Source organism: Rhea pennata, chromosome 1, assembly GCF_028389875.1.
Source record: "Rhea pennata isolate bPtePen1 chromosome 1, bPtePen1.pri, whole genome shotgun sequence".
In the NCBI taxonomy this organism is placed as follows: Eukaryota; Metazoa; Chordata; class Aves; order Rheiformes; family Rheidae; genus Rhea; species Rhea pennata.
The window spans coordinates 137755021-137770025 of NC_084663.1; the positions used below are offsets into that span (position 1 = coordinate 137755021).

General features: G+C 42.3%; 1 protein-coding gene across 3 annotated transcripts in view; it reads left to right on the forward strand.

Annotated features, from left to right (window-relative positions):
* ARHGAP6 (Rho GTPase activating protein 6) overlaps nt 1-15005 on the forward strand; it is a 334401-nt gene that overhangs the window by 159070 nt on the left and 160326 nt on the right. The window contains exon 1 of one of the 3 annotated variants that reach the window (XM_062601150.1): nt 7092-7204. The exons of 1 other annotated variant lie outside the window; for it this stretch is intronic. In XM_062601150.1, the coding sequence (XP_062457134.1) occupies nt 7160-7204 (45 nt within the window). In that variant the 5' untranslated portion in view covers nt 7092-7159. Of the gene's footprint in view, nt 1-7091; nt 7205-7864; nt 7940-15005 lie in introns of those variants that run through there. One more of the 3 variants, XM_062601153.1, reaches the window with a different exon arrangement.

The following is a 15005-nucleotide window of genomic DNA, read 5'->3' on the forward strand; positions in this document are numbered from 1 at the left end:
TATGAGCTTTTCAACCAGCTCTGGTGAACACAATGAATATTACCATAGCTCTAATTTACAGCTGAAATCTAAATACAGGAACACAAGGTCCATCTGCTTATGTGATACCCAAATTTGAATTTATCCCAACTACAAAACTGTGATGTTTGTAACTGCTTCACATACAGCCTGAAAGCTATTAAACAATGACTTCATTTGAAGAGGCTTGTTAACATTATGAATATTATTATTGTTGGTCAAAAGAGGCTTGGTCTTGTTCCTGTCTTGAAATAATTATTTTTACTCTTTAAAACTGGTTTATGAATTGCAACATTAAATCAAAATACGTATTTTTTGTGTTAGTTTTTGGAAGATTTTGTTCTGTGGTTGTTATTTTGCATTAAATGGATTTTAAAACTGTCCACAAAACAATCTTGAATAGATTATATATATATATATATATAAAAGATACATAAAAGGTATATAAAAGAGCTCCCTCCCCTTCCCAAATTATTGTCAAATACCCATATTGTAAAGATAAAAGTCCATGTTCCTATCAGCTGTGGATATGTGTTTCTATTTCTAGTCAGAGAGAGCAAATTAGGTTATAGGCTCATTTGTTTCAAGTTAGAGTTTTTATTTTTCTTCCAGAGCAGCAATTTCAGTAAAAGTCGTATGTAATGAAACAAAATTGTGCTTTTCTCTCTCTGCAGTTCTCAGAACACATTTTAGGCAGAAGGATAACTGATATCAAGAGCTCAGCCCAGTAATGTAGTTTATAGTGAATGTGAGCTGCAAGGAGATAAACAGAGAAGGAAAAACATGGAGATCTTCCCGCTCTCAAGAACTAGAAGAGTCTTCCAATGGATTGTTGCTCCCTCAGATGTGTGTCATTGACAGAAATGAGACTTCACAGATATTTGGGGGCTTGTATGTTTTAAGCTCCTTAAACGGTTTTAAAACGCTAAACCTGGAAGTTACATCTGCTTACATTTATTTCTGTGTTTCTTTTTCTTCTTTTTTCCCCTCCATTTTTTCTACTTTCTTCCTGTCTGCCCTTTTAGCTTGTTCCATCAGCAAGGAAAACCCCAAAGGAAAAAACATAGGCCTGAAATTCTGTCGTTTGGCTTCGTGTGAAGCAGTGAGTGGTCCCATTTATTTAAACTGGAGCTTTTGAGGTGAGAAGGAGATGGCAGGATAACAGTTACTTCTTTTGCAGTTTTAAAAACTGAATGAATTACAGTGACCTATCGGGTAAATGCTAATATTTGGTGAAAAACTATTTATGTTATGTGGTAGGGTCATAATTTTGATTTACAAGTTAGTAATTTGGAGTTCAAATTGAAAGGTTTTATAGTGAATTTTCACTGATGTTGGAGATAGAGAACAACGTGCAAACATAAGGAATGTGAAGTAATTTAACTTTCTTCTAAAATATGAATTTTTTAGATTGAATTGCTTTGTCAGACTACTGATAACTGATAGTACAGTCAGGTGCATTTTTGCAGAACAGTGAGCTATAAATTAAACAGGATAGTGTTTAATGAAAAGATGAAAAAAATAGGAATGTTAGGAAAATTAGATTAAAAAAAATAGGAATGTGGTTACTAGAATTAAATACCTGTGTGCAATTCCAGTGACATGGACACCAATGCTAACACACTGCTGGATTGCATTAGGGAAAAGATTCCACCTGTGACTTCTTTGCGAGTTGTCCGTTTCTTATATTGAATACATACCAGAAAAGCTGGTTTTGACCCTGGGGCAAGTTGTCGTGAGTCTCGCCTTCCCCTGCAGCTGCTCTTGCGTTGCTGCAGCTGCTTTCCAGGCGGAGGGGGCCTGACCAGGCAGCAGTAGCCCTGCTGCTGTCCCCGCAGTGGAGGAGCAGAGGGAAGGCTCGTCCTTCCTCCAGGTCCTTACTGTTGCTATTCCTAGGAAAAACTGCTGCTGAGTTTTCAGATCTGAATTTGTAATCTGGAGTCCAGCGCGCTCTCTGTGGCTCTCTCTTGCAGACTGAGACGGGGCTGGGTATGCAGTAGGTACCGTTCCTCTCGGCTTGGCCGCCTGGTGCAAGCCCCAGGTCGGTGCTGGTGTTTGAGGAACACAGATTGCTTTGTGTTTCCTCCCTAGGAATAAAGCTCCCACTTCCTCTCCACTGGTATGAGCAGCACTTGTGCAACTGTATTTCCTTGGGAGCTCTAACAGTGTTAGCTCTTCTAGTGTATCCAATCTTATATAGAGGGGTTTTGGAGCTCTCCTAGAGAATTACAGTGACCAAATTCTTTTAAAATTGGATTTCTTGGTCTAAGAAGATACTTGTCAACTGTGCTGTGAAAAAGTATTCCCGGAGTGGGATTACATTTCGTTCTTCATGGCATTAAGGACTATTTCCCTTAGTCCTGTGAGGAACTGGTGAGAAACTACCAACGTATTCTGATAGCATATAAATACTTTCTCAAAACTGAAAGAATGCTAGTTCAGAACACAGGATTTCTGCAGTGTTGGCCCTAGAGCTTGATTCCTTACTTTTTAGTTTTTTGTTTGCATTTGATTTACTTGTCTGTCATCTTTTTTCTCTCTCTTCTTTTTGGGCAGTAGGCTTACATTTTAACGGACCGAATGAGCATTTGGCTAGAATAAGAAAAGTGCTAATTCCCTGGGGAAGAAGTGTGCTGCCAGTATCACTCTTGGCTCTGGTTCAGCAGCCACAGAGGAAAGTCTTTTCCAGATTTGGAGTTAGTTCTGTGAGGAAGCTGCATTCATAAGCTATTAGAAAAGTCAAACAAAACAAGACCTCTATGCTTGTTTCCACCTTTTTACCTGCAGATGTAGGCTAGTTTTTTTTTGTTTGCTTGTTTGTTTGTTTGTTTTGGTTTTGGTTTTTTTCCACCAGGTAAATACCATAGCCCCTACTTTTTGGAAAGAAAACAGTCAAAATACTAATAAGAACTTTACTGAAGGTCACAAAATGAGACTTAAAGGCTGGTCACAGATCTCCTTGCTCCCAGGGTGGGCTTCCTCTCACTTAACTGCAGATGTCGAAAGAGCAGACAAATGAATTAATTGTTACGGACTCCCTGTGGAGAGAAGCAGGCACTTCCAGGGAACAGTTTATTTGACCTGTTTTAGATGTCTGTTTAGGATGACATGAATTGTACATTAGGTGTGTCTGTTTCTTCCCACTGATGGAGAGCCTTGGGTAATAAGCTCAGATGTAGTTTTTACATTGTAGATGGCTAAATTTAGGTGAGAGAATCCATCTCTAGTTACTGCCCTAAGGAGCAAACTGGCTTCCCTCACATAGTAGGGTGGATTTGGAAACTTTTTCCATGCCTCATTTGACCTGACATCAGACAGCTTGAGTCACTGGTTCTAGGAGTCGTGTCAGAGGAGTAAAGAAGTCACTTCTCCCCATAGTTATTTGCTGTCTGCAACTGAATAGATAATTTCTTTTGTTTAAGAGCATTAGTGATGAGAAAGCACTCAGTTCACAGTGTAATGCTGATAAAACAAAGCCTGGCATCATTAATGATCAGCACAGTAAAATTCAATTACCTACTCATTCGCTGGACTGCTGTGTTAGAAGCAAATTTCACATTGTTCATTCTTCTTTGCTGTTGTCAACGACAAATGACAAATGGGAGAGAAGGAGTGAAGGTTTTACTGTAATGTGTATTTGTAGGTGTAAAGCGTACACTACAGCTTCTTAACAGAGCAGGGTAAGGAACAGCCACAGTGAGAATCATGGGAAGCATAAAAATGTGAAGAAGCAGTGCCTCATACAAGGGAGATGTTTGAAAATTTGTTATTGAAAAAATTTTTTCCCTTAATTGGGCAGCCTTGGAATGAATGTACAGGAAGCAAACTGTTACACTTTGTACTACCTGTCATTAAGAGAAGCTGAACAGGAAGGTTTACGCTTTCCAAAGTGAGTTGCGTGCACTCCTTGGGTACCTATTGTCAGGTAAAGAGGGGAGGAAGGAAACTGGGAAGGAGCAGGGAGGAATCAGAAAAGAATGTGAACAGGGAAGAAAAAGGGCGAGGGAAATCCTCTGCCGTCAGAACTGCTGTGAAAGGTCTATAATTTAATCCTAGTAGGTAAATGGCTTAAAATAGAGATAGACAGTAAGCAATAGAGTTGTTACTGCAGCTTAGCCTGTTACTGCTCATTGCGAACCACGAGTGTGCTGCAAATCCTTTGCAATTTGAAGTCATGTGGGCCCCTAAGCCACCATAAATAAAATTGGAGCTAACAAATTTTATTCACCTTGCTTTGAAAATCTAGAAAGCTATTATTTTATGGTCTAGTCTTTGAAAACACCTTCTGTAATTAGAAAATTAAAAGATACTTTCAATTTTTGTTATTAGGTATGGAAGAATCCTGAACTGTACTATTATTTCTGAGAGCTATAACTTAGCAAATCCTTTAAGATTTTAAGAATGAAAATATTTGAAAAATCTTTTCTTGCTATTTTTTCATATTATGTAGATGGAAAGAAAACCCACATCTACTAAGCTTATACCTTTCTGACAAACCCTTCCAGAACTGCCCTTATTTTATTTATAATAATCGTATATATAAAGTTATATACAATATATAAAAATATGATAAATTATATTTTTATAAAATTAACTCTGTCTTTGTTACTGTAAGAAGGTCTCCTACTCTTTCTTCATGCATATTTTTTATTTTCAGTCTTAGCTAAGCCAACATAAAAACCTGTCACTGCCAAGCAGGTACTTCAGTGCTCCCAGTTTCCTACTCCCAGCTAGACAGTCTCCCGCTATCTGCTGTGCCAGCTCTGGCCCTCATCTCCCTCCCCAGAGAGCCAGTTCAGCCTGGCTGAGGAGGAAGGGAGGAGGAAGATCTGCAGTCTATTTGCTGTATTAGTTTGTGACAAGTGCCAAAGCTGATGGAAGGGAAGTAGTGGCAGCATGTGGCTGGGAGGAGGGGATGGGAAAAGAACAGGGCTTAGTGGGAGCAGGACTGTCCTTTCTGCTGGCAATTAATTGCTAGATCAGCCAAATTCAGCCTGCAAAACCTCACCTTTATTTATTCCCCTCTCTGACTTCTCTCTGTGGTACCTGTTCTTGTTATTATGTTTTACTCTCCTTTCCTTTAACTACTCCGTTCCTTCTAAGCTCTGCATCTCTCCCTTTCTCCCTTGGCTGGTTCAAGCTTCAAGTTGTAGAGCTCTGATCTCCTTTTCTTCATACATTTCTTTTGACTGTTTACTGAAACATGTCCCCTCACATTTTAATCCTAACCTTCTAACCTTTTCTAATGTTTTACATTTCCTTTTGCATTGACCATTGTCAGAAGATATGGCTAAAACGAAGTTATAGTGCCCAAGGGTAGAAATATTATAAGCCTCTCCCAAATCTTGTTAGTCCACTTTCTGTTGCTTTCTGTGGTCAAATGTCACACCTGTAGAGCAGAGGAAAAACAATTTAAATCAAAGTATATGATACCATGTAGAATTCTCAGGTTGAAATGAGCTCTTTGTAATAAATAAAAAGAGCATCAGAAATATTTCCCACATTTCTCTGAAGAAGGGAGAATCAGGCACTCGACTCTTTTTTTTTTTTTTTTTTACTTTTTTTATTATTATTATTTGCCAGCATGCTTTGAGATCCTGGTGATTGGAAAAACTTGAAATGTCAGGTTTCTCTCTGTTGGGCACTGCTTTCCAATACATGCACTGCAACTGTTCAAATACCTACCCTGCCTCATTTGCCGGGAAGGGGAATAGTACCGCTTGTTCACCCAAGAGACAAAAATGGACTTCACTGATAAATGCAGAAAATTCCATTCTGTGTCTCCACCACAGTTAACTGATAGTTACCTCCCTAACTGTGGGAACTCTTAAAGGTCTTCTCCTCTGCAACAGGAATTAAGGCGCACATTAAAACTTTGGCTGAACTAGTTTGTCTTTGCGGCATGTATTTTGAATTATTTTACAAAGTTATTTTCTGAAAAACAACTTTTTTGCAAGGGCTATCTATTACCTTTGATTATACATAATGCAGTGCACTGGTAACACTTGCCTAAACTGTGGGTCTGAAACAGTAAAATTCATTGATTTCATATACCTGAAACGGTAGTGTAATAAGGCAACTTCCGCAGAGTGGAACTCAGAGTAACTGGAAAGTTACTCTTGCAGCAAACATTTTGGTAAAGCTTTCAAAAGTGATTAAAAAGATGCAAGACGGCTCGGGAAGTCATCTAGTCTGACCCCGGCTGAAGGACAGGTCACCCTACTTAGGTCATTCCTGACTGAAGTTTGTTTATGGGTTTTTTTAAACACTTCCATTGACGGAGATGCCATTAGCTTCCCAGGCAGATCAAGGAGAAGTCACTTACAATGCGGTAGAATACAGAGTAGGAGAATATAGAGTAGAATATGGTAGAGCGGTGCTAGTAGAAGAGTAGGATAGCAGTATAATGGATAGTAGTAGACTACTACTGTAGTGCAGCAGTGAAATATATGGAATTGTAACACAGCAGAACGCAGTTTCCCATCGGGGCTTGTTGCGTCTTCCACAGTTCTGTAAACGCCCCTCCATGGCGTAACCCACGCGTGTGCGGTAGCGTTTCGTTCCCCAGAGCCTGCGCGTTCACGGAGCGTGAGCCGGCCCTCGCAAGTCACGCGGCATAAAGATGTGCTTTAGGGGGGGAAAATCAAATAGAAGCGGGAAGGGGGGTTATTTGCTCCTCTGCCCTGAACCTTTAGGCTCAGCCGGCGCCGCCGGCTGTGCGGTTTTATTTCTCCGCGCTGCCTGGCTGCGGTGGGGAGGGGGAGCGGAGCCTGCTGGAGCCGCCGGGAGCGGGAGCCGCAGCGCGGCTGGGCGCGGGGCACCCCGCGGCCGCGGGAGGGGCTCGTCCCGCCGCCGGGCCCCCGCGCGGGGCGGAAGGACGGCGGCCGCCGCGCCCCCAGCGGCGGCGGCGCCTCCTCTCTCTCCTCCCCCGGGCCGCGCCGCGCCGTGCCGAGCCGCGCCGCCGAGGGGCTGCTGCGCGCCGCGAGCGGGGCTGCGCGGGCGCGCAGCGGCGGCGCAAGTTGCGAGGAGGGCTCGGCTCCGTGCGCTGCGCGGCGCAGCGCGGCGGGGCATGCTGCGGGCGGCGGCGGCCGGGCCGGAGTGAAGGGCGCGGAGGAGCCCGCGCCGCGCCGCGCCCGCGCCCATGGGCGACGCGGTGTTCAGCGAGAGGCCGCCGCTCCGCTACGCGGTGAGTGCGGGGCCGCGGGGCCGCGGGGGCGGGCAGGGCTGCGTGCCCCCCTTTCCCCTGCCCACGCGTGTGCGGGGGCGCGCAGCTGCCCCGCAGCCGCCGGGGAGAGCCCTTTGGGGGGGGGGGTGGAAAGCGGACCCGGGGAGCCGCCGGCGGAGGGTCCCGAGGAGGAAGGAGCCTTCCTCCCGCGGGTGCTTTGTCACGGCCCCGCGGGGCCGCCTGCCCCCAGCCCCTGCTCCGCCGCTCCGCGCCCGGACAGCGCGCACCCGCACGCACCCCGTGTGCGCACGCACCCCACGCGCGGCTCCGCCGTTTAAAGCACAGGGGACACTTGCGTCGTCTTTCCCGCTTCTTGCGTTTGAAAAAGTTCCAAAAAAAAAAAAAAAAAAAAGACCCAACAGCAGAAACCGCATGGCCCCGCACCCATCCCTCTCTGCAAATAAGCGGGGCGCAGAGCCTGGTGGGGCGAGGGGAGCGCGGACAGACACCGCGGTGACGGGCGCCTCCTCGGCGCGCCCGCGGGGCGGGGCGTCGGGGGGTTCGTTTCTGTCATGTGTGTGCTCCGCGCCTTGGTGGGGGCGAGGGGGGCGTATTTTTAATGTCGCTAAAAAAGTTGAGGAGTGCGGCGACTGCTCAGATGCCCCGAGGAAGCTGGGCTGCAGCACGCCCAAAGCGTGGTTGGTGATTTAGCTTCCCAAGAGGCAGCTCCTGGAACGGAGACGCGTTTGCAGAGAGGTGCGTTAAAGGAGGCAGGAGAATCTCTTCTAGAGTCACGTAGAAAATTTGTCCCCTGTCGTCTTCTTGCAAGTCGACTGGATGAGTGAATCACCAGTGTCAGAAGAGTTCTCGGTAACTGGTCCTGCACAGCTGCTATTGCACTTTATGTGATAACACTGTATTTTATTATTTTGCTCAAAAGAGCCCGTGCTGTCGAAAAGCCACTTCCTTTCTACTAGCCTTATTAGGAGCATTTTCTTGGTTGCTTAGGCAGGAAAAAAAAGCCACATAAAAACAACCAGCTGCTGTCTCTCCTAAAGCCATAAACAAATACTAGCACAAGTAAAAGCATATAAGGTATGATACTGCTGTCGTTTACACTGGTGTAATTAATGAGTAATTTTATTGCATTTGATGAAGTTTGGTGGGAATTATAAGTCTGAGCAGACTTGCATTTCTAGCTCTGGTGAATACAACTGCTAGCTAGCACTGCAAGGGAAGAGTCCGTGTCCACTGAGCTGGCATTCGCTTGCATAATAAGCTGTGGCGTGTTCTTCTCGCCTAGTTCAAATTGATTCAGTATTGGTCATTCGGCTAAGTTTCTTGTTATGCCTTTTTTAAACCTTACGTGAACAGTCTGGAAGAGCTTGGCTTTTTAGCAATGTCTTCCATTGCAAATACTCCTGTATTCACTCAACTATAACTATCCCTTGCTACACTCAACTACTGCGGGAACGCTACAGCTTTTAGAGGCAGTGGTAGATTGTCTAAAACATTTATACAGAAGCAGTTAGCTTTTTGTATTATATAAAGGTAGTGGTAATGAATTCACTAAATAACTAATTATCGTGCATCGAATTAATAGGAACCTATTCTTTTAATGGGGTAGTTGCCCTGTTCCTATTTAGACATATGGTAGACCAATAACAGTTATATCATATGCTAGCTCCATGAAACTTTTATTACTTCCTGTGATTGTGCTTGTCAGTCTACCATCACACATTACAAACACATTATTGTTTCTGTCAGTTGAGTATCAGTCCATTTTCTTGTCTGCAGCCAGCAGCAGATAATATATTGAGTTCAGGTCAGCAGTCAGGCAAAGAAAAAAGCAGGCTGGCCAGCCACATCAGATGACCATTAGCAGTGTTGCAAAATGACCGTTCTTTGATTGCTCTATATTACATCAAAGGAGAAAATATGCTTCTCAGAATATTTGTAATATGAGTAGTAAATAGCAGATGCATCTAGGAAGAAGGTGAATTCTGCAGGTGATGTTACTAATTTTTTTTGGAGAATATGCTTCCAGTTACTATGTATAATGTATGCATATGCTTGATGTTAAGCCTGTGAATAGCCTAATTGAAATCAAATGCTTGCTGACCTGAAGATAAGCTAAGCCTTTAAAGCTTTGTTGGGTTGAGGCTTTAGTAATTACTGCTTAAATGTAGCTTAGTACCATTCTTTTTAACATTGAATAATTGCATGGTCTAAACACAAATCAAGTTATTGGAGTGTTTTGATAACCATGAAATACAAATTATACTGTGTTATAGTATTTTAACAGCAATTAATTTGTTGGCAGAACGAATTACAGTTATTTCTGTGGTGGGTTTTTCTTTTGCTTTTAGGACTGATAATTAAAATTTCATAATTAAATTAAATTTTAATTTAATAGACATACATAAGAAGACATCTGCATTAGCTGAGGTCAGGAGTGTGCTTTGGAAGTAAATCTCCTAGTCATTGCTGGGCTTTGGTTCATGTCTCGAGGCAGTCTTGGAGGATGGGAACTGGATTCTGTTCAGATGAAACTAAATTGGAAGATACGCTCCAGGACTACTCCTAATGCTGTCCAGTCCCTAGAAGGTGTTCAGTCCTCAGAACCAAACTAGAGGCAGGCTGAATGAAAACTTCTGAAATTCGTATACTTTGAACATCAGGTCCTCAGTATCAGCTCCTTCCCCTGCAACCAGCTGCTAGTAAGCAGTGCCATTGCCTAAATCAACCTGGATCCCAACTTGATTCTGAAATATCGTAGTATATTTGCAAGCATAGTTTATGCTCATGGAGAATTAAACTTAAGATTGTAACCTCTGCCATTATGTTGATGTAGTCTGTGCTGTGTTTTATCCTCTCTATGCTGATTTTGAGTGAGATGACTGACAGCTATTCCTCGGTTACACTCTTGGGTAAGCAGAGTTTGCATTGCCCAAAAACTCAAGTAGCCGAAGAGGTCATTTTAACCAGTTGAAACATTCTTCAGTGAAAAGGAGGTTAGAAGAAATCAGCCAGTTGAAGAAGAATCAAAGTATCTTACTAAAGGAGAGTAGGTGAAGGAAGAAGGATTACACATTTAGCATGGACAAAGCTGATTTTTGTTTCTCACAAGCGGTTCTCATTTAACCAGCTCAGAGAGCCCTTCTTCTTTTCTGATGTTTGCATCCATATAGTATTTTAATGAAAACTTGCAGACAGTTAATTGTATCTCACCTCACTATATGCTGCCTAGCCAAACTGTCACCTTAAATTTTTATGCCTAGGTTAGTCTTACATACCCATTAATCATCTTGGCTATTCTCTACCCAGTTCAGTCTGATTTATGAGTTATTTTTGGTGTTGTGGTATCCATAACTGATATTAAAATCTCCAATATTCCAGGGACTTTTTCAGATGATTGACTAAAGGGAGATGGTCACCTTCCCGACTTAAGATTTTTTTCCTATTGTTTCCTAAGTTGATGTACATTATTCTTCATCTTAGCAGCAATTGTGGTGGAAAAAAAGAACAGCTTCCATATATTTTATTTAAAGCACCAGTAAGCAATACTATATACTACTACATTACTTTAAGAAATCAATTGGCAGTATGCAATGTAGCTTTTTACGTATATGGAGAAAAGACTAAAAATAATTGCCTCAGATGTAGCACTACAAATGCCTTAGGGGACCGAAGTGGGAAGTATGATTTGGCTTGCATATAGCCATTTTAATCAACTTCGTCTTGAAACATCTAGCAGAAGGAGTTCAGTGAAGGATCTGTAACCTGGGAATAGGAGAAAACAGAGAGGAGCTAGGCTTTGGAAATGGCTACCTTAATCTGCGGAGTGCTGTAGAGGACTATTTTGAAGCAAACAAGCAAGAGTCTTCCTTGGAGAAGGAACCAGGAGCTCTGCCAGGTTGAGCACTACTACATACTGAGCAGAAGGGACAGTTTGGTGTGTAAAGGACAAAGAGAAGGCGTAAATACAAATTAGTTCAAGCCTCTGACTCTAATATGGATACTGAGGTCACCTCCAATTCGGATGTCATCCCACTGAATATTTTGAGATCAGATGGATTTTTCCTTTCTCCAGTAGCATTTGAGGTATTTTACTGTTTTGTGTTTTGGCTCAGTCTGTGTCCGGCTGACCCTCTGTTGGTGTAGTGTGCAAACTTTCTGATTTTTTTTTACCATCCTAAATCTGTCACTCTAAGTGGAAGGATGAAGGAAATGAAAGAAATGATTTTCAAGGGAAACTATGACACTGGTAAACCACAGAATGCTTTCAGAAGCACAGAAGGAATTAAAAAGAAAATAATGGACATTTTCCTCCAATATTCTAGTTGTAGTAATGTTAATTGTTACTTGTAACAATAATAGATTACAAAATAATTCAGAGTGGAATGGTCAGATTGGCAGTGATGCTTTAAAAAGGTAAACTAGAACAGTAAAAACGTGTTTGTGAGCAAGAGCCATGTACTGACATCCTCCTGTGGATTTGATTATGTTTTGCACTAGCCAGCTCTAAAAGAGCTCTAAAAGAGCTTGTCCTTCTGCTTTCAAGACACATTGCTTGATGACTCCAATCTTCAGCCACTCACAGATTTTAACAGTAAAATTACGTGCCACAAGCAGACCCCATGTATTACAGTGATTGTAGCAAATCCTGCAAGTAATTTATCTTACAGGAATATTTACGTCAACTGCCCTCTTTTTCTTTAAAGCAATACATTGAAGAGATGGCCCCAGGGCTGAATGAAGCTTGCCAAGATCATTCGTTTGGCCCCCTGGCCTGCTCCTGGCCTATCTTTTCAACAGGACCCTTCAGGAGCAAGCTTGAGACTGTACAAATTTTTCCCGTGGTTATAGGCTGTTCCAAGCTGTTTTCCTTCCTTGAGGCATCCCAGATCTTCCCCCCTCCACTGGTGTTACGAGAAAAAGCTGGATGGCTCTTTAGAGAAGTAGCTGCTATGAATGGGCTGCCTTCACCTAAACCATTTGTCTGGTTTCTCCCTCTTCCCAAGGGCCCTCCGAAAGGAAGCAGCTCAGGAGGGGACCGGACTAGGAGCCTGACGGTGCATGTACAGATTAACTGTACAGTCAGTCTTGGAGAGGTGGAAGACAGGCCGTGGGGTTCATGCACTACTTGATGTTAGACTAAGTTCTTGCCCACTCAGCTACAAAATGCAAACGTCTCTGCTCTAGATAAGACTGTAGTTTATCTTTTAATATTCTGAGTACTCAAAGGTAGAGTTACTTGGCTCAAAAAAGCTAAATCATCCTGTAGATTTTGTTTCAAATAAAGAAACTGAAGAACATTTTCAACTTGATTAAATAAGCAAATTATAGAAGAGGCAGTTAACAGTAGAGGAGTGGTTGAGTGTTCGTATTTCTGACATCTGACTCTCCAGATTTATTCATCAGGGACTTGGACTGGCTTCATGCATGTAGGACTTCTTTGCTGAAGAGCTGAGGGATACGATTTGTGATCATATTCCTGTTGAGCCCAGTTCTTCGTTTTTCATTTGGATGAAATTCCCGTTGACAGCAGTGATTCATGTTACAAAAGTGTAAGCATTCAGAAAGTGGTTTTATTGTTAAGCTCTTAGAAACATACATGAATATAGGAAACGAGCACCTTTTGTCACTCAGAAATGAAGACCAAGGCCAAGCTTCGATATTGATGGAATCTGAAGTGAGTGTGGCCAGCTCGTACTAGCCATGCAAAGCAGTCGTGAGTTGACATCAAGGAGCCAAGACAAGAGGAAGAGAGGAAGTGAAGAGCTCTCCTGTGTGTCAAGGCTCTTACAAAATTACAGGAAGTAGATTTCAATTCAGATTAGGTCATTTTTTTGCGGTGCTTGAGCTCTTAATATATTCCTGGGGCTCTGCACACACACGTGCATGTGAATTTCCTTTCTCTCAATGATGACATGTCTAAATATAGATGTGGGGGCGTGTTTGTGAGCCAGGAGGAAGGATGGGGGCAGATGCAGATCAAGTTTGGCATGGCATATTAGGTCAGGTACAGAGCTGCACTGACGTGGTTGTATTAGTCTGTCTCCAGACACTGACTGGAAAGAGAGGTGATCTTAAGGATACTGGAAGTGGCTATTCCTTGTAGATACAGCAGGAGGTAAAGCTTCCCTTTCATTTGATTTCTTTGCCTGTCCTTACATAGCATAATTTATCACTGCAGCAGAAGCACAGTAGTACTTACGGAGATGTTGCTTAATAAAACTATGTATGATTTGAGCTTGAGGATATTTCTTCAGAGAGACATAGAATCATTTAACTGATGCAGCTGGCTATGTCTGTAGCATAACTTATTACATTTCTTTGATAGAGGATTTAATCAACTATTGTACGATAGCGCTTATTAAGGCTGGTGTGTGAATGAGATTTCAAGCTCACAGTACTGTGGAAGTCTGTGCAAGCAGCAAGGTCGTGTGCAGCCAAAATCAGCAGCCGGTACAGTCCTGGAAGGAAGGCTGGCCAGGCAACTGAAGTGCAAGACCAGAGCTGAGTATTTTGGGCTCTGTCATGCCCATCTTTTTGTGATGTTGAACAGGGCACTTTTACTTCCTTTTTTTTTTTTTTTTTTTCCCCTTTTCTCTCTCTCTCTCTCCTGTGAAAATATGTCTTCTCCTGTGACATTCCTGTGATAGAGAACTCTCCAAAAGTAAAAATGTTGGACTCTGTCAGGTAGGTAATTCTTTCACAGACTGATGCTTTGTATTTCAGTCCCTTCAGAACCTTTCTGAAATTTTTATGTGGCTTTTTATATTTTTTTTCAGCCTGAAGATTGAAGCCATGTAAATGGAAGATGATTTAGGTTGCAGATATATTTAAATAGTTGTTCTGCTTTTATTTATCTTCAGGTGCTAGTTAGTTTCCTTTTAAGCCCTAGTGCCCTTGCATAGTACTAAGAGGAAAGAATTACAAATAATTTAGGAGGTTCCTTGCTTGTGATAGTTGTTTCTGTTGGCAAAAAATAATAAAATATTTTTGCTAGCCGTAGCTCTTGAAGAAGCTAATTTATTCCGAATCTAAATTCCCAATCAAAATAAAACCTAAGAAACAGCCTGTTTTATATGATATGCTTACAAAGCCTTTTGAACACTTCCGAACTTTTTCTTTCCTTTCTCTAAGTACCTCTGATAGTCATCTGCTGGTTAGTGTACCCATGAAAATGCTGTTCTCTGCTCTTGCTCTAGTGGAATATCTGTTTCTGTAGCAGTGGTATAATTGAACTCAGTGGCTTGGACAAGACATATTCAAAGTTCAAATTTCGTACTATTCTTGCCTTTGTATGAAATTTGAGACTACAGTCATGGAAATGGCAGTTTCTTGCCTGGGGAATAAAGAAGGTGAGCATGCATTGTGTTCCTTACAAAAAGAATTTGAAAACCTTTCTGTAGCAAGCCTTGGCTGACATATCTACGTGGTTCACATTTACTTTCTCTAAAGGGGTGTCAACTCTTAAAGCTCCCTTGGGGAGAAGCCTGGGTCTTATCAGGACTGGCTGGCTCAAAAAAGAAAAATAACTAATGTTTTTCTTACTAACACTTACTATCCAAGACGTTATCGACTGTGCACAGTTAAAAGGATTTCCTCAATATATTCTCTACTAAATCAAAAAGAGTGTTAGGAATTGCTAATGGGAAATCGGATATTACAACAGTACTTTTACCGACTGCAATAGTGTTTGGTTGCTAAAGGCAACGTGAATAAAGTTTGGGAGTGCATACCTGAGGGCATCATAGCCTGAAAAAAGAGTTGAGTGTTAATTACAACTGCTGTAAGGTTGTCTGTTGTCATT